The 20,490-nt window shown below is 39.3% G+C and overlaps 1 protein-coding gene across 2 annotated transcripts in view; it reads right to left on the bottom strand.

Moving 5' to 3' along the window:
• Window positions 1–2,093: 2,093 nt before the first annotated feature.
• Window positions 2,094–20,490, bottom strand: part of LOC143851817 (vacuolar protein sorting-associated protein 29-like) — a 28,026-nt gene continuing 9,629 nt past the window's right edge. For both annotated transcript variants that reach the window (XM_077361307.1, XM_077361308.1), the window contains 3 exons: window positions 17,600–17,775; window positions 11,039–11,176; window positions 2,094–2,616 (listed from right to left, as the gene is read on the bottom strand). In XM_077361307.1, the coding sequence (XP_077217422.1) occupies window positions 2,314–2,616; window positions 11,039–11,176; window positions 17,600–17,731 (573 nt within the window). In that variant the 5' untranslated portion in view covers window positions 17,732–17,775 and the 3' untranslated portion in view covers window positions 2,094–2,313. The remainder of the gene's footprint in view (window positions 2,617–11,038; window positions 11,177–17,599; window positions 17,776–20,490) is intronic.

Genomic DNA, 20,490 nt, shown 5'->3' with positions numbered 1-20,490 from the left:
TGACGATATGAACAAAGAGCAGATTTCAGAGAGAGGGAGGGAGAGTGTATATAAGCAGCTAAAGAGAGTAAATACATTACTAGACCAGCTGGAATGACATACCCATTATTAGTAAATTCACCTAACATTTCTCTACGTTAGGCCACGTGTACAACAATACAAAAATAAGTATTTTCCATGACAAAATTGCCCCTACTCATTTTATAAAATAACAAACACACCTCAATACCGGGACACGTCGCAACATTAGTGTGGTTATTTGAGAAATCATAAACGAAAGCGCGTCTTCGAATCGCCTTCCTAATGTTATAGTAAGGAAAGTTTCTTAAAAAGAAAATTATCCGACAAGGCGAACACTTATTTTAGAATTGTACTAAATAACCGCCTTAATGTCAAGACATTGAAACGAATCGATCGCCCGATGAAAGGTGGAGTCAACACCTGTCTTTCTCGAAAGCCGATGTTCGTAAAATAGAGGACAGGACTAGTCAAAGATTCGCCTCGATCACATGAGAAGAACAATAATGAGGAAACCAAATTGGGAACTTGAGCATTGAGCAGCAATTTCCTCTTAACACGTTCACAAGAATGCGGTTGACGAGGCTGAGTACTCGGTTGACGTCATAACTCAGGATAATCAAAGGGGTTTTTTCTTTTTTTAGTATGTAGGGAAAAAAGTGGAACGCGGCAAGGGGAGTCGACTCAGGGGAGTTTTAAAACTATGGTCAAGGCTTTGTTCTTCAACCTAGAGGTCAGAGATTCGATCCCAGCTTACCTAACAAAAGAAAAGACCGATTTTCACCGGGTACCTAGTTTATTACTCATGTGTACTAAAGTAGGCGCATATTTGTCGTTTTATTAAAAAACCCTGGACATTCAATTTGTTTTCAGAGAATGCATGTACTTTGTATAAATAAGTTCTGTTAAAAATGGTAAGAATAATTTCTTCTATGAAGAGAATCAAATCCGAGGATAGCTATCGATGGTCTTGACCCGCAGGAGTACCATTTTACTAGATAAGTAGTTGTATGGACTGTTGATTAGAGTAGCCCAATCAAGAGTAATACCCTACTTGATTGACGGTCCTGATTGTATCACTCATCAACTATTTGTATGGTGAAGATGGGAATTGGATCAATCTCAAATTTGCCTACCAAACCAAATACAAGCTCAAAATAGAAAAACATGTCCAGATATTTTAGTTTTTAGAGAAATCTTAGAAGAAAAACTGCACTAGTGAAATAGGTGGAGACCACCAGATCAATGATCTCATTTTGATTACCAAACAAGAGTCCCACCTCGGTCATGGTCACAACTGGTTTGTCTTCCATAGTGGAACTTTTGGTTACATTGAAATGGTGGGTCACCATGAATACTATCAACAGTTCTCATTAGGGTTTTGCCCTAGAAGGTGCATTGGGAAAGGAATTTTCCAATCATTTTTCACATCGTTTGGGAATTTTACAAATGTTTTCAGTCATTTTTATCAAAAAACATGTGTAGAATTCCTTTCCCAATGCACCAACTCGTTAACAAAACCCTTCTCATAATTCACTTTTATTCTTATTCTCAGAATACAAAGAAAGTTACCGGGAAGCTCGACTTGGGTGGCCGTACAGATTTCTTGAGAATTTTGGAAAGCCAATTCTTCAATAAGAAAATTTGTTTATTGAATTTCTTAAACCTTAATTCCTTCAAATATAAGACTTAAAAATCTTTATTATAGATGTATAGAGTATACGACTCTCAGTAATTCAACACCCTCACCTTGCTAGACAAATCCCAATGACTATTTTTTCACTCAAAAGCAAAATCAAAGTTTTATGGTCTCATGTTCACTCATTAAGACTCCCTTTCGGGTATAAAATTACACCCATTTCAAACTTAAAATGGGTGTAAAATTTGTTTTATGCCCATTTTCCGTCGAAAGAAACAGAGCCTTTGACGTAACATGGGCATGAAACAAATTTGATGCCTATTTTTTCACTTAAAATGGCCATAAAATTTTTTTTACACCTACTTATGCAATCCAAATGGGCCTAACAAATGTTATTTTCCACCTAAAATCACATGCTAGATGGCTGCAGACGTGGTCATTTCAACATCACAGCAAAATTTGATCAGAGATAGATCCTTCCAATTTGGTAAAGGCAAATCATGACCAATCAATCTACAACTGTAGTATAAGCACAGTGTCTACCATCCACCAATAGATACTGGACTTGAAGAAAATAGATGTGCTTCAATTTTGATTCTGAAAAGTCTTAAAACTTCATCACCAAAGGCCAAAACTCTGATGTCAATGTGTTTGGCTCAGTGAGTAGTATGGGAAGTCGTGGTCATCTTGAAATCAATCTTGTCGACCTTTACTTCTCCATCAATGAGCTCGTAAACATAGACCACGACGCGAAGGCCATCAATGTCCATGAGGACGAAGCTTGGGTTAACATCATAAGTAATGCTACTATAAGCGCCAGTGGCAGAACCAGGGTTTATAACAACACCACCCTCATGCTTGTAGGCCTTGAATTGATGGGTGTGTCCAGTAACAAGTATGTCCACATCTAACTGTCTCTGAAGCATGGCTAGAGAATCCAAGTCTCCCCAAGGAATAACCTTCACATGTTAGCAGATACAATAATCAGGTAATGGTATCAAAATAAAAGCAAGAAGTAGCATACCTAAGAAAGGAAAGAAAATTAAAATATAAAAATTGAAATCAGTAGGGTTAAAACTGCCTTGATTTCTAAGGTAGTTAAATTACCTCAAAAAATTCAAAAGGGCAGAAAAAGAAAAGCCATGGCCAAGGATTTCGATTTGTTTTAAAATGATGGAGAATCAGATTTATCCACAGTATCCCAGAGGATATAAAAGCTCCTCAACTTCATTTTCCATGTGAATGAATCTATTCAATATTATATGGTACATTATCAGAGTTCTCCACATTTCTTGTTTTACCATGATCTCGTTAATTTTGGGTTATGCTAATAGGTCTGTACCTTGACCTGCTCTTGGTGTTTCAAATTATGATCTGCAAATAAGAAGCTAGTTAGGGTTGACAAATGCAATTAAACCAGTCAATGTTTGGAGGAGGTCAAAAGGAGGTCCAGGACAATGCGCATAAACTTTCTTTAGGGTAAATCTCAATAACTTATTAATTGAGAAGAAAGAGCAACATGAAATAAGAGAACAGTTCAATTAGGTAACACAATGCTCCTTAATGGATTTGGAGTTGGCCTCCACTAAAGTTTCACCCACCTGCACTTGCGCAGCTTCTTGGGAGTGCAAGTGTTCCTAAATGTTGGAATATGTAACTTGCCTAAGGGCATTTAGGACTTTGTACATTTCTTTATGTTTTAGTATAAAGATATGAGTCAGGGGGAGATTACCCTAACTAACTCATTCATTTTTTCTCTCTAAACTTTCTCTTAACATGGTATCAGAGCCTTAGGGTTTTCTGATCCCTAGGGTTCTCCATTAACCTTCATCTTCTACATCTCCCTCACCTAGCCCTAAACCCTAACATCTCCATCTCCATCTCCACTCTCTTTTTTTACGAACTCAAAAACATAATCCCACACCCTCTCTCTCTCTCTCTCCTCGAGAAACCCTAACCCTAACCAGAAAACCCCCCCGCCCACCCCTTCTCTGTCCCTGCGCATCTCCCCTCCTGTCCCTGCTCCTGTCTCTGATCGCTCGCCCCCCGCGACCCTCCGAGAAAGAACCACGCCGATCTGCCCCCCCCCCTAACTAATTTGAAACCTTCCCCCCCCGTATTATTCAACCCACATAATTTTTCCTCCTCTTTCTTTCATTCCTCTGTAAAACCTAAAACTCTTTCTCTCTCTTTCTATGTGTTAGATCTTCATCTCCTATCCTACTTTGATTCTTGTTTGTCTTCGCGGTTCCTCTTTGTGCCTCATGGTTTCAATCTTGTCAAGCTTCGTCGATGACTATCATTCTTGGAGCCACGTCTAGCTTTCTTGGCTTGCCCTAGTTTGCCCACCTATTCAGTTATCTACTGTTATTCGTCTTTGTTTGGGTTGTCTGTTTTCTGTCTTGTTTGTTATTATGGAGGAAGTGATTGAGAATCCCTCCTCAGGAGTGACTCCTGTTGTTCGTCAGACACCCTCTTTGGCATCTTCTTCGCCACCACATCTTTCTATGGACGGATAATTCCCACAGATTACTACTGTTAAGTTGGATGGGGCAAACTACATTACGTGGAAAGCAGTCGTCGAGAAGTATCTTATTGCCCGTGGGAAAGCCCACGTCATTCGTTGTGATCCTCCTCCTACGACGCATCCCACCTTTAATCGATGGGAACAGGAGGATGCTCTTGTTTGTACCCTTCTGTGGCAGAGTATGGCCCCTCACGTCTCTGGGTCATTGATGCTTCTGCCTACTGTGAAACAGATCTAGGATCAGGTTACTCTTATTTACTTTGGCGTGGCAAACATTAGTCGGATCTGCTCTACCTATTCTGAGTGGGTGCGTTTCCACCGTGGTGATCTCCCTCTTGCCACCCATTACAGCCAGTTCATTGGCCTAGGTCAGCAACTTGATGTTTACATGCCGCTTACCACGGATCTCACAGAGGCTGCCCGTCAGAGGGATCCGATCCGTGTTGTGCAGTACCTTGAGAGTTTGGGTCCAGAGTATACGCACCTTCGTCAGCAGATTATCGGTTCTGGCGATATTCCTTCCCTTACTGAGGTTTACTTCCGAGTCCAGCAGTGCTCTCCTGGTGATCCAGTGATATCTGTTCCTGTTGATGGTTATGCTCTTGCGACCTATGATGGCAGTACTCGTCCGCCTCGTGGTAGGTCCTCCTCTGGTCGTGGCCGTTCTTTTTGCACTCATTGTCAGCGCGAGAGACATAATATCGACCATTGCTATACCCTGCATCCCGAGCTTCGTCAGGCACGCTCGGCTCACATGGGTGCTACTATTGCTTCTGCTTTAGATCCCGCTCCCTCTGCTTCTGTTACTGCGCCAGCGGATTCCACCTATACATTATCCCGTGCCGATTATGAGGAGTTCCAGCGTCTGAGGCTCAGTTCTCGTCCTCCCTCTGCAGATTTCGCCCAGTCAGGTAGTTCACCCATTACCCTTCTATCTAGCTCAGGGTCATGGATCATTGACTCTAGCGCATCCAACCACATGACTAGTAACTCTTCTCAGCTTTATTCTTTTCGCTCATTCTCGTCTCCATCTCAGTCTATCACCCTTGTTGATGGGTCCACTACACCTATGACTGGTGTTGGTCATATCTCCCCTCATCTTGCACTTACTTTATCTTCTGTTTTATGTGTACCAAAATCACCATTTAGTTTACTTACAGTTAGCCAAATTACTAAATCTCTTCACTGTTCTGTCTCATTTTTCCCATCTTATTGCTTGTTTCAAGATCTCTCGACTGGGAAGACGATTGGAACGGGTCGTGAGGTAGATGGACTCTATCGTCTTGACTGTCAGCCGCCTACTGTCTTACATAGCTCTGTGAATGCATTTCAGTGGCATTGTCGCCTGGGGCATCCTTCACTTCAGCGGCTGCAGCAGATTTCTCTGGTTCCCGGACCTTTTTCTAGTTTTCAGTGCGAGTCATGTGAACTCGGGAAACACCGTCGTATGTCGTTTCCTTCCCGGGTCATTAGTAGAGTGTCTAGTCCATTTGAATTAGTCCATTCTGATGTATGGGGACCCTCCTCTTAGGTCGCGTCTAGTATTGGCTTTCGGTATTTTATTGTGTTTATTGATGACTTCTCACGCATGACCTGGTTATATTTACTGAAAAGTAGATCTGACGAGTTCTTTGCTTTTCGCACATTTCATTCTGAAATTAAGAATTAATATAATTGCAATATTAAATGTCTTCGTACTGACAACGCTAGAGAATACTTTTCTGATACTAATGGCTTTCAATCCTATCTCTCCCAACATGGGATTCTACATCAGTCTTCATGTACGTACACCTCTCAACAGAATAGTGTTGCTGAGTGGAAACTTCGTTATTTGCTTGAAGTAGGTCGTACTCTTCTTTTTCAGATGAGTGTTCCTAAGGCATACTGGAGTGATGCCCTTCTCACAGTGTGTTTCTTAGCGAATCGCCTTCCTTCCTCCGTCTTAGAGGGTGCTTCTTCTTTCGAGATTTTATCTCCATGTAAGGAACAGTTTCCTCTAACACCTCGTGTATTTGGATGAGTTTGTTTTGTTCATCACCTTGGACCTGGCCGTGACAAACTCGATCCCCGATCTGAGCGTTGTCTTTCTGAGGTATTCCAGTATGCGGAAAGGCTATCGTTGCTATAGCCCTCGTCTGCGTCGCTGGTTTGTCTCAGCCGATGTTATGTTCTTTGAGTCTGAGGCATTCTTCAAACATGGCGCAGAATCTTTCACCCCTTCTCTCGAGTCTGAGGTATCGCTTCCTTACCAGATCTACCTGCTTCTCTTCCGTCATCTCTTGTTTCCGTACAGCCACCTTCTGCAGATTCTACTTCTTCTGCCACGTTGGAGAAGCCAGCTCCAACTAAATTTACAAAGCAGTATTAGCGGCGCCAAGTTACAGATAGGTCTCTTCTACCTCCTCTCGCACAATCTTTTGAGCTGATGATCTCTCTCTCCAGCTCTCAAGTATCTTTTCTTCCGCCTTCCACTGTTGTTTCTGATTCTCCTATTGCATCTCGTACGAGATCCCGTTCCACTGCATATCCTATTTCGAATTTTGTTTCTTATGATAAGCTCACCAATACCTTCCAGAGCTTTGTTTCCTCTTTGTCTTCTATGTCTTTACCACAGTCAGTGGCTGAGGCTCTTGAACATCCTGGTTGGCGTGATGCAATGAACCTAGAAATGGGCACTCTTCATAGTAATGATACATGGGATCTGGTCCCCCTACCCCTGGTGCCCGTCCTGTTGGTTGTCAATGGGTTTTCTTCATCAAATACCTCCCTGATGGTACTGTCGAGCGCTTAAAAGCACGGTTAGTCGCGAAAGGATACACTTAGACTTTTGGTGTTGACTACACTGAGTCAGTCCAGTTGCAAAAATTCCCTCTGTACGTGTGCTCCTGTCTCTTACTGTTAATCATAGCTGGCCTCTTCATCAGCTGGATGTGAAGAATGCCTTCCTCCATGGCGACCTGACTGAGGAGGTGTATATGGAGCAACCACCAGGGTTTGTTGCTCAGGGGGAGACTTCCTCCTACGTGTGTCGCCTACGCAAGTCACTCTATGGCCTCAAACAATCTCCGCGTGCGTGGTTTGGGAGATTCAGTGAGGCAGTCATGCGCTTTGGCATGAAACAATGCGCAGTGGATCACTCAGTCTTCAGTTATCACTCTTCAGCTCAGTGTATTTTGTTGATAGTTTATGTGGATGACATAATCATCACAGGAAGCAATTCACAAGGTATACAGCGTTTGAAAACCTTCTTGCGAAAGGAATTCTCTACTAAGGATTTGGGTCAGCTCAGGTATTTCTTGGGAATAGAGGTTGCTCGTTCTTCTAGAGGCTTGTTCCTATCACAGAGAAAGTATGTCTTGGACTTGCTAAAAGAAACACGCAATCTTGGAGTTAAACCAGCTTCTGCACCCATGGATCCTAATGTGAAACTCGTTCCAAAAGAAGGAGAGTTGTTGGAGGATCCTGGCAGGTATCGCAGGCTTGTCGGTAAACTTATATATCTCACGGTTACTCGGCCAGATATTTCATATGTTGTTGGAGTTGTCAGTCAGTATATGAGCTCTCCACGTACTTCTCACTGGCCTGCGGTGATACAGATTCTCAAGAATTTGAAAGGGGCTCCAGGGAAGGGATTGATGTTCAAAAGACATGGTCATGTGAAAGTTGAAGGCTTCTCTGATGCAGATTGGGCTGGATCCCCAGCAGATAGACGGTCCACCACAGGATATTGTACATTTGTAGGTGGCAATCTTGTTTCATGGAAGAGTAAGAAGTAGGATGTTATAGTTAAGTCCAGTGCAGAGGCTGAATACAGGACAATGGCACAGACAAGCACAAAACTTATTTGGCTACGTTCACTTCTTTTTGAAATTGGCTTCATTTCATTTTCTCTTTCGCAGCTTTATTGTGACAACAAAGTTGCAATATACATTGCCAACAATCTAGTCTTCCATGAGCGCACCCAACATATTGAAGTAAATTGTCATTTTATCCGTCAAAGAATCCAGAAAAGAGAGATTTGCACTGTGTTTACTCGGTCAGGGGACCAATTAGCTGATATGTTTACAAAGTCCTTAAATAAGTTAAAATTGAGTGATATATGTAACAAGCTAGGAATGTATGATATCTACATTCCAGCTTGAGGGGGAGTGTTGGAATATGTAACTTGCCTAAGGGCATTTAGGACTTTGTACATTTCTTTATGTTTTAGTATAAAGATATGAGTCAGGGGGAGATTACCCTAACTCAATCATTTTTTCTCTCTAAACTTTCTCTTAACACTAAATATTTGCATAAAGAGTGGGAAGAACGGAGAGTGATAAAAAACATGGAAAGAATACAGAAGCAAGCTCAACTAGTGATATACTACCAGTACTAAAATGCCACGTATATTTCCAAGCGAGATTCAAAACTGTTGAAGAAAAGGCAGGAAAGTTTATGATTGATTGTAAATCTTTTCTTGAGACTGGTAGAGAACCTAAAGTTGTCTATGAGAAGGGTACAAATCCTGACGTGGGATGCAAGTTTTCGACACCTAACAATATCTCAAAAAGTTTCATAGGTCAAACTTTCTAAAACAATAAACATTTTAAATCACACTATATTTCAAGTATAGCATGCAACTTTTCCTATGTCGAGAAGTGTGATATGATTTTCACAGCATACTATATGACATCCATTTTTTTCATATATATATTGCTTCTTTAAAAGAAAAACAAAACAGCTTTGAAAAGCTTCCAGGACAAACCCATGTATAGGGCTGCAAACGAGCCGAGCCGAGCCAAACATTGGGTTGTTTGTGCTCGGCTCGTGACGAGCTTTTTTTTTTTTTTTTGGGCTCGTGTTCGGCTCGCCAAAATTCCGCAAAGCTCGAGGTCGGCTCGGCTCGGCTCGTTTAGCAACCAAATCATCCGTTTTTTTTATAAAAAAAAAATCACAGATAGTCAAAGTTGGTTTGGTGATTATCAGGTTTACACACTAAATATAGGGAAATGATATCAGCACAACCATGTTTTGATATTTGCAGTAACCCTTTTTGTCTTTTATTATTTAAAGAGCTGTAAAGGGTATTACAGTTGCCACAAAACTCTCATAACCCATTAAAACATGGTTGTGCTTATATCATTTCTCTAGATGTAATGGATTACAGTATCAAAGAAGAACAATGAGAAAAACTCCACTAGAAAACTTAACCAATGGTAAGATGATTTCATAGCTTCAAACCATACCACCCAATTCATATAAACAACAAACAAAGCTTCCCTTTTTTTAAAAAAAATCACAGAAAATCAAAGTTTTTTTGATGATTTTCAGGTTTGCAGAATATGTATAATGGATTACAGTGTTAAACCCCTAATAAAGGATCAGTTCATCCAAAAAAACTGAGGAGAAATAGAAAGAAATCAATTTGCATACAAGATCAGGAGAAATAGCAAGAAAAATGGCTGAAAATGGTGGGGAAAAACCAAACCGTAAGAGAGAGGCACCGATCGAAGCAAGCGGGGAGAGAGAGAGAGAGAGAGACCCTTGCCTCTCCGTCGAGGTCGAAACCCTAGGTTCTTTCTCGCTGGGTTTCTCGAAACCCTAGTTTCCGTGACAGAGAGCAAGAGAGAGTCGAGGGATCTCGCTGGGTTTTCCAAAACCCTAGAACCCGTGAGAGCTAGAGGGAGGGAGAGAGATAGAGAGAGGCGCTAGAGGGTTTCCGTGAGAGCGAGAGCGAGAGAGAGAGAGAGAGGGAGAGGCGCTCGAGGGTTTCGTTGGGTTTTGAAAACCCTAGATTCGTGACGGAGCGAAAGAGGGAGAGGCGCTCAAGGGTTTTATATCTCATTTCATCCCACCGACGGTTCATATTAGATGGGAGTTGATCCAATGGCTACTAATGTGGGTGGAGTAGATAAGCCTTTCTAGGGGACCGACTAGAAACACTTTCTCGTAGGAACATAACGAACATAATCCAAGCTTTAAAGCTCGGCTCGGCTTTATGAACCGAGCCTAAAAAGCTCACGAGCTTTTCCGAGCTGAACTATACAAAGCTCAAGTTCGGCTCGTTTATTTGACGAGCCTAATTTTTGAGCTCGGGTTCGGCTCATTTTAGTAAACGAACAAGCCCGAGCTGGGCTTTTAATGAGCCGAACCCAAACATGTCTGTGATCCGGCTCGGTTCATTTGCAGCCCTATCCATGTATGCAGTGTAAGGCGTTTGGCAATGTTCCCATCCTCCGATTTTTGGAGGGGGCAAAGCTGGTGGAATAGAATCACCGAAGTGACTCCACTTCGCTCCACTGAAAAGCGATTTTTTGCCGCTCGAAAGGCAGAAATGGAAAATCACACTAGCCATGTGGGGACAGCCAAAGGTTATTTTTTCATTTTACTCCCATTGGATTGGAAAAAATGGGAAAAGCGCAAGAAACACTCCAGATAAGACATTGCCAAACATACCCAGGACATGCTCGATCCCCGAGAAACAATGGTGTTGCAAAATTCGTCTAGTTTATTTTATAAAAAAATGCATGAGGCTCCCGCCATTTCGGGGTCTGGGGAGGGCTAGATGTACTAAGGCTTACCCCTGCTTTGCATAATTCGTCTAGTTTACTTTATAAAACACTTAATTTTATTATTCTAAAAAAACAAATCCTATATTAACAAATAACTTTAAATGCTAATGTGGGCCTCAAGCATATCCTAACATGACCTCAGCTAGCCATTTTCATCATTATTGCATTATAAATAAATTTTCCTAATGTTTTTCATAGAAGAAGTCCCTGAAGAAATCGTTCAAAAAAAAAAAAAAGTCCCTGAAGAAGAGCCAAGCTAAAAGAAAGGTATGGGAAAAACAAATTAAACAAGAACCAAACCTGGTGACCGTGGCATAGTCCTAGCTTGAATTGACCAATGGTAAGAGTCTTGGTCTCTGGATAAAGTGTATCCTCATCATATTCACCTCGTGTAACATGCATGTCAGGACAAAGACTCTTCAAGTAATCACGAACCTCCTATAGATGTCAAACATCATAAAGTTGTCACAACTAATAAGTAGACAATGACACATTCAATTTTAATGCAAGTGGAGTAGAAATTATTTGTTTACTCGTTCAAATGAAAGTAAAGATCTTATTGAAATAAAATGAGTACATGGGAAATCTACAATATGAAGTTCCAAATCAAAAAAGAATTACAATCTACACCAAAGTTTGCAATATGAAGTTCCAAATCAAAAAAGAATTACAATCTACACCAAAGTTCCACTTTAAAATTTGGTTCACAGTGACTGTAAAATAAATCCACTGAGCTTGAATAAGGTTATGATGTATTTACTATTGTTGAGATACAAGTACCAAATTAACTGATTTAATTCAAGTGTTCCCATTTGACCCATATCTTCCATGAGAAGGGGGGGTGATTATTACAGGTGTAAAGTGAATTCCAAAAACAATAGAGCGAAAGATTTTGGGAGCAGAAAACAGGAGCAACAAATTTCTGTAAGAATCTGAAATGAGGCACGTTTCGAAATGGCTAAGAAATAGTGAAAAGTGCTACTCACACCATTTTATCAACCCAGCCATTAATCAAGATAATTTAAAATATGGCTACTGATATTTGGACTGACACGTATCTCACCTTGTATTTTGCCTTTTTATTGGCTGCTGAGAGCTTATTGGGAATTCTAATAACTTTAGACAGCTGGTTATATAATGAAAGACAAGGTGAGCTTGTCACATTATCAAAACATGGTAGTGGGAATATCATTAGCCATATTGATGTTTTATCAAGATAATATCGGGAAACTGAAGTAGAAAATAAAATAATAACAATTTATATGCATTCATGTGTAAGAAAATATCAATTTATTATCAAGATGATAAACAAATATATATTTCTCCTAATAAATTTGGTGGCAATACACGATACAAATCCTACAAAGCTCTCAGCATCCAATTAGAAAGGAATACACAAGGTGATTCGTCTCATTATCAAAACATGGTAGTGGGAATATCAGTAGCCAATTTGAATTATTCAAAAATTATAATTTGTTTACAAAGGTGACTGAGTTTATTACAGAGAAAAACAGAGGTCATAGGGGAACATCTTTGGGCAGACCTTTCCCAATGACAACTACTGATCTTTTGATGACATTCTTTGCAAGCTTGTCTGCTAGATCTTTGGCACTTCTATGAATGTGCCAAAATGAGATATCTTTTCCCTTACATCCATCAAATATCTCATCAATATAATTGGGTAATCTTCATGGACCTTGGCTCTCCTTCACCCAAGAAATTACATTTGAGGAATCCCATTAAATCTCAAGTTTTCGGTTGTTCAAAAGGTTTTAAATGTCAGTTTCAGTATGCAAGTCAGTTGCCACTAAGGGTGCAACTCGGGTCGGGTTGGATCGGGTTGAGGCCAACCTTAGCCCAACACGAGATAGCATATTCCCCCAACCCTAACCCGAGCCTCCGGTTGACGATGGTCAACCCTAACCCAGCCCGCCTCTAAATCTCTCCATCCAACCCAACCTATCTAACCCCAAATCGACTCGGATTAAGTCGGGTTGAGTTCAGATTCACCTAGGGCCAAATAGTATAATACAAGAAAAAAAAACATAACCCAAAGAAAATAAAGATAAAATTAGAGGACGGAGGTCGGGTCAGGTTGCCAAGGCCTCAACCCTAACCCAGCCCGAAATTATATCAGGTTGGCTTTTCCCAACCCATCCCGAGGAAATGCCAGCCCAACCTGAGCCAAAATTGGGTTGAACCCGTTGGGTTCGGGTTGAGCCCGACCAAAGTTGCAACCCTAGTTAACACGGAACTAGAATCATGTCAGTTTCAGTCATAGATTTTCATGAAAATTTGATATAATCACGAAAGTTTATGAAATGCAAGAAAATGATAGATATTTAAGATAAAATTTCATGAAATGCTAGAATAAGCACAAATACATGCTTAGAAACCATCACGTAAGCCAAAAAAAACCCATTCACAATAGGTTAACAAGATCAAACACCTAATTACATGCATTGTTGCATATGTCTGGAATAGTAAGGTCTATTCTAAACAAAAAAATGTATAGAACCAGATATAAATATGCTTCAAATAAACACGGAAATGAAGTAAAGATGTACAATATAATGAAGACGTCCAATATCTCAACTCAACTCATCTCAATTAAGCCTTTGTCCCAAACTCGTTGGGGAAAGACGTACAATATACTGATGGAGATTTAAAGGTGTTAGAAAAGAGATTAGGGTTAGATGAGGCGAAGAAGAAGAGGAGTAGAGATATGGAGAGTCTCCACTAAGGGAGCTCCTAATGTAAATGTTGTAAATATAGGCCCAAATAGGGCATCCAATGTACAATGACTACTATACGCCTAAGACTACAAGTAATACCTAAACTACGCTTACATGTTATTCAACAAAAGGATTTTCTAACAAAATAAATAAAATAATTAATTTTTTGAAATTAAAAAAATTGACTATATTAATCAATAGATCGGGATAGGAAAAACTTGCATATAAAAAATAGAATATAGCATGCATATATGATATGAATTTACTAAAAATATATTTTTCCATATTTTAAAGGATTTTTTGACTAAAGTAAATAATATAATTAATTTTTGAAATGAAAAAAAATAACTCCGACAATTGGTAGATTATGTAGGAAGACACATATAATAAAATTAGAATCTAACATGCATATATAATTAGTTTTTATTCGAAGCTATACTTTTTAAATTGTAAAACCATAAATACATTAAAAATGAAATCTATAAAAATATACATTAAAAATGATAAAACCTACACTTCTCTATGTACTTTGGTCGAAATTTCGTCTTGTGATTGAGATTTTGTGATTCGTAGTGGTAGCATTTCGATCAGCGTGATTGAAAGATTACCGAAAGTTTGCAACAAATTTTACATGCATGAAAAGAGAATCACACACAAAATTAAATTGAGATCAAATTTCCCTCTTGATAAAAAAAACAACCATCAAGAGGTTCCTTATGTAAATGTAAAGATCTTTGGCTAGATAGCAAATCCAGAAATGGATGGTGGAGATAATGCCATGTAAATGTCAGATCTATATCGAATTCCCGAGAAGTATATCCTTAATTGGTTTAAGTCAACCTCCAAACAGTTTTGATCAATCAAAAAGTTGATATTCGATTCAGTTTGTCTTCTAGAGAAGTTTACCAAGCGAAATGGCTAGTTGTATATTTTTGAAAGTCAGATCGCTCGTCTTGGAATGGATGGTGGCGAAAATGCCTTATAAATTTCTGATCTATCGTGACTTCCGGCGAAGTTTACCAAGTAGATCAAAATTTCCCGATTTGAATCAACCTCCGAAGAGGTTTGATCAATCAATTCGTTGATTTTTTATTCGGCACGACTTCTGGAGAATTTTAGCAAGTGAATTGGCTGTTATGTATTTTTTACCATCTGATCGCCCGTCTTGAAATGGATGGTGGAAATAATGCCTCATAAATTTCTGACCAAGCAGATCAATATTGACCAGTTTGAATCGACGTTTGAATCTTTCTCACAGATAGGCTTCAATAAAGCCTATAAAACCCCTCTATTTGCGATCGTAAGACCCTTGATGTCAATCGGGCTTGGGTTTCCAAGACTCGGAACTGTCAAAGTTCAGCTTTAACATCCCAGCAGGTGAGTCCCACCTGGAGTGAGGAACCTCACTCGAACAGTCAAAGTTCAGCTTTAACATCCCAGGAGGTGAGTCCCTCCTGGAGTGCGGACCCTCATTGCTACATCTGCTCAGCCTGATCTACTCCAAAGACCTGTGGAAAGAAGTCACCAAGATTTCTCGAAAAATAGAAAGGTTTGTTGACCCACAACTCAAAATGGTCAACGATATGACCAGGGAGAAGCCGACTCACTCCTAAAATACCAAGGATGAAGTACTAAATTCCTGCGTGAAGCTGCAAGGAAGCAGAATCTGGTCAATAGACACAACATCAACGAGACATAAGGCACAATGATTAACATTAATCTTTTGTCTATAATGAAAGTAATCAATGAAGAGGATCTTGTCAAGACACGCAGTCCGGAAAAAGGCATTAACTCTGTGGGAGGCTTCACAGCTCCAAGCTCTATAAGCAGGGGGAACGGTTTAACTAATGAGCAGCTTATTATAGGAACAGGCAGAGAAGTTACCCAGAAGTATGTTCGCTGTTCGCCTTCCCACCACCTCTTTCACTGACCTTCTCTTCTCATCTGTGCTGACCCTTGTCATTGTAGGCTGGTGAACCTCCGTACAGACTGCTGTTCCTCCATGGGTACCGTTTTTCTTTCATGAGCTGCTGTGACTTCTACCGTCAGCTGTTGTGCATTGTAGGACCCGCTGTCTGCTTGATTGGATTGCTGAATTCCCATGCATGCTGGGTTTTTCTTGGGCTGTTGTACCCAAGGTTTTAAATTTAGGCCGAGATTTGGTCATTTTAGCCAAAATTTTAAAATTTCAGCCGAAATGACAGAAATTTCGGATTTAAATTTCAGTTTGGGTTGAGGCCGAAACCGAAACCGAAACTGAAATTTCAATCCTTGGTTGTAGCTTGAATGGACTATATCGCCTGTGTGTGATTGGTGCCACAATGTGACTTTGCTGTCCCCATCCTGTGGATTTTAAAACTCTTACTCGAACTCGAGAACTGTTGTACCTTGTGTGGACTGCTGTTCAGTGTTTTCAGGCTGCATAGTTTGTTGTGGACAGCAGTATCAAAGTTCGGATTTTGTGTTAAAGAGGGCCATGTCTTGTCTCTCTTGTGACCGAAGTATCTTGTTGATCACATAAGTATCATCATAATACATTCATTGTGACTATTAAACACTAGTAGAAGCCAGCTAACTATTATGAAGATACTTGCTGTATAACTTACTTCTATTAAGCTCAATAGGTGATGTAAATCCAGCCAAAGAAGAGAAAAAGGAGACGAAAGAATGGAAAAAGGAAGAGTAGGAGAAGGGGGAAGAAGGGATGTTCACAGCCAAGATAAGAAGAGAGAAAAGAATAGAGCAATAAGATCAAGGGCAAAGATAGGGGTACAAAGAAAAAATCAACCAGATTTGTAAGGGTGAAGAAAGAGAAAAAGGAGTGTACTACAGAGAGAGGGGGGAGAGAGGAAAGAGGAGAGGGAGAAAATAATGTAAAAGGGGAGGGAAAAGAAGAATAGGGGAGTGTCGGTTAATAAACCCAACCATAGGGGGCGAGAGAGAATAGAGGACAAGTGAAAAGGGTGTGACAAGAGAGAAGGATAAAGAGATGGGTGAGGTAAATCAGGGAAGAACAGAGAGAATGAGAAGATGACAGAAAGATGAATTTATTTTTTTATTTTTTATTTTTTTTGAATGGGACAGAAAGATGAGAGTTTCAAAATAGAAAACTGAGCTGATACGAAGCATCACACTTCATAAAAAGGTATCACGCCAATCAATATAAGAATGCATCAAATTTCATTCGTATTCAACTGTTTTCAAGGCAGTGGAAAAAGCGGAATTTGACTGGCCTCACAGGTACTAAGCTAATGGCACTTTATGTAATTATAAATATTTCACTTACATATAAGCATGTGGAATATCAGGTAGGAGTTCCATGAATTTTTTTTCTACCTTTTCTTTTTTCTCTTCCATTCTTTTCCTTGTTCTTCTCCACCTCATACGATTTGGTTGTGGATATATTCATATCATTAACAGCAACTGCCTTTCAATCGTTCAAAGAGGGTAAGTGAAGAAATAAAAGGGTAAAGAAAGGCTACTATGAAGGGATGCTAACTTTGAACCGGCCCCTGAAAATCCAACCAAAATGGCCATGCCTGTTAATTTAACAGTACGAAGAAACCATGTGGATTTTCTTTTCTTCTTTTTTTTTTTGAAACCATGTGGAGTTCAGCAAACAGGATATCATTTTAGCAGGATTTAAAGAAATAAAAAAACTCAACACCATCTCAATTAACTGAGCACATTCAAGTCAGATTCATGAAACTAGATAAACTTGGTTAAGAAGAATTCACAGGCGGTGAAAACTGCAATAATTTCAAGATACAACTCAGCATTTTAGGAAATCCAAGACATGGGTATGGATAAGGGGTTTTCAATTAGAGGATGCAAGCAATGTTGGAGACTATTGCTTGTGTCATTTTTCAGACAGAACAATGATCACTAGAAAATGCCATTAGATTCAAATATTATATAAAACCGGTTTTTGATTCTCCAGCAGTATTAAACCATGGCAGGATCAGATATAATTAAAACAAGAACAAATGACAGATTCAGCCACTCAATCAGCCATATTCAAGGATACAATCATTTGAAGAAGGATAGAATGATGATAACCAATTAAAGCATAAGATAAATTTCGCTAGAAACTAAAAACATTTGCATAGTTGTGAAGGATGTGTACTTTAATACAGAGATTTCCAGTGCATATGATATGTTGGATTTTCCCAGGAACAAGCATAGATTTGAATTTCGGAGGCAAATCAGGTGCCCTGTGAGGGATGTGAAGATCTCCTAGGGCTAAGACCAACACCATCCTTATTTTTTGAGATCACCTTAAACGCCAAACATCAACAAAATCTGCAAAACAAAAGAAGATTCTAAACTCCAGAGTCCTAAACCCATGAGACCAACTCACTTCAAAAACCTTCATTATCTCTAGGGAAAAGAAAAAGAAAGACAAGATGTTGAATTATGTTCAATGTGTGATAAAGCCTAGATTCTTAGGTCCACAATACAATTTCAAAATTCAAACAATTACAACATCAATAAGGAAAAAAAAAGATGGTGAAAATAAAAAGGAGAAAAAACTATTTTACTAACAGAATGCACCGACCTAATTATGAAACCTACTCTGGATCCATACAATCATCTCAAACTTCAAACTTCAAACTTCTTTAAAATCTATAAGAAAAAACCAAAGAGTAGAGGAGAAACATTGTCCCAATGAACTTCATTGAAACAGTTATAGAAAGCACATTCCTAAAATCATAATATCACTTCAAGCTTCACATAATTATAGATCTTTTCCTGGGGATCTGAACTAAATGCATTATAACTGATAAATTTATGAATTTCACTAAAATTGGATTTCTTGGATACCATACAATTAGCCCTAATGAATGATTATATATAGAACACTCGTTAAACATAGAAAGAGATAAACATAACCAAGGCAAGAGATAATTCTAGAAATCCTACCTCCTAAGATTAGCCTAGTTGCTAATTTAAGCTAGCTACCTAATTTAGCTAGGTTACCTCAACCCAGTTGCCTAATCTTGCACCATGGTGATCCAACGGTGTGAATTCAACACAATCTAACTGTGAGATCTCACATATTCTAACATGCCCCCTCAAAGGTATGTGGATTGAAAATCAACATACGTTTGATTACAAATAAATTCCCCAATAAGAAAATAAAATTTTCTCCCCATAAGAAAATAGAATCTTTTGATTTGAAGCGCACTGCCAAAGTTTGATGATGAATATGCCCTGATGTTGTTGTCGAATATCTGATGATAACAGATGCTGATTGCCGAAGAAGACGACGCTTGTTGATGTGTCACGAAAAGGGCTTAAAAAGCCAATAGATCATAGCCTCAATTGGGCTAGATGATACTCAAGCCTCGATGGGCGAGTAGAAACGGGTCACTATGGACCAATGCCGGAATGGGCAAGAAATGAGTCACAATCATAGTTGTAAATTCCGTTTCGTTTCGTCCGGAATGGACGAAACGAACCGGTTTCGTTACAATTCCGGAACGAAATTCCAAAAATTTCGTTCCGGTGGAAATTTCGTTCCATTCCGGCCATTCCGGACGAAATTTTCCGAAATCCGGAATTTCGTCCGGAATGGACGAAATTCTCCATTCCGGCCGGAATCGTGCATAAGGGCTAGTTTGACTGGATTCCTGCTGCTTCTCTTTCCTCTCCTGTACTTCTCTACTTTCCTGTACTCGATATTTACATGTAAACCATTTAAGTAAATGTCTTTACTATTTTATTGTCCATTTACTTAAGATTTACATGTAAATAACGGAATACCCCCCTTTTGGATTTATTAAAAATAGTTTCAACACCCAAATCTAAAAGGAAAAAAAGTCAACTCTCCAGTTCTAGTACAAAATTCAAAGAAAAATGGTCGGGTCAAAATTTTAACTTTCTTAACTTCCAAACGGTGGGGTATTTTTCAAATTTTAAAAATTCATAAAATCTATTTTGTCCAAACATTATTAAATCCCAAAAGTCCGGTAAAAAAAATCTCATTATTTGGTCTCTAAAAATTATTCATCTTGTCAGGCACTGGTCAACACATTGGTAACAGACTTTTTTTTTCTAATGAATGATGTATTGATACCTCATGTTATGAAATATGGAACTTAATCACGTACCCACGTACCCGTGTCGTGTCGTACCCGCACCCTGACACATATTTTGGACTATTTATTAGTTTTTCATCTTTTTCTATTGATTTTTTATTTTTTTGAATTTTTCTCATATTTTTTAATATATTTTTTGTGTGAACGAAAAGTTTCGACCGAAATGCACCGAAATGACCGAAATCCCACCGAAATTTCGTTTCGGTGGCCAAAACGAAATGGCGACCGAAACGGAATTTACAACTATGGTCACAATGGACCAATGAGCCTCGATGGACAAGAGAATGGGCCACGATGGGTGAGAAATCATGGGTCAGCAAGTACCGATCCTCATGTAATTTGAAATTCACTTTCAGGCACGCACTTCAAAATAATGAAGCACCTCAACTGAAAGGATTCAACATTTCAGGCACGCACCTTAAGAAAGGTACCTCAACTGAAATATGATCAAAGAAAAGTAGATATGAAAAGATAAGAGAAATTGAGAAGAAATGAAAACAAGAGATGAGAAGAAACGAAAACAAGAGATAAGAGCGACAATTTGCACCGAAAAAGAATGGTGGCAACTCGAATGGCACGATAAAAATGCAGTGAATAATTTGTTTTATGGGGTGGATATATCAAATTTTCAGGAGTGAAAATCACATAGGATGAGGGGGTGTTTGATCAAAGATGAAGGGTGTTGTTTTGTAGTGGCAAAGGAAAGGGTGTTGCTATCAAATATGGAGATGCAATTCTAATAAAAGAGATAAGTGTGTGTCCAAAAAGGAAAGAGATAAGAGCGACAATTTGCACCGAAAAAGAATGGCGGCAACTCGAATGGCACGATAAAAATGCAGTGAAGAATTTGTTTTATGGGGTGATATATCAAATTTTCAGGAGTGAAAATCACATAGGATGAGGGGGTGTTTGATCA

The sequence above is a fragment of the Tasmannia lanceolata genome, unplaced genomic scaffold (genome assembly GCF_043159265.1).
Source record: "Tasmannia lanceolata isolate RefF3 unplaced genomic scaffold, GAP_Taslan_0.1 ptg000018l, whole genome shotgun sequence".
Classification (NCBI taxonomy): domain Eukaryota; kingdom Viridiplantae; phylum Streptophyta; class Magnoliopsida; order Canellales; family Winteraceae; genus Tasmannia; species Tasmannia lanceolata.
The sequence above is the reverse complement of the archived record's forward strand: the minus strand, read 5'-3'. Positions and strand labels throughout refer to the sequence as shown.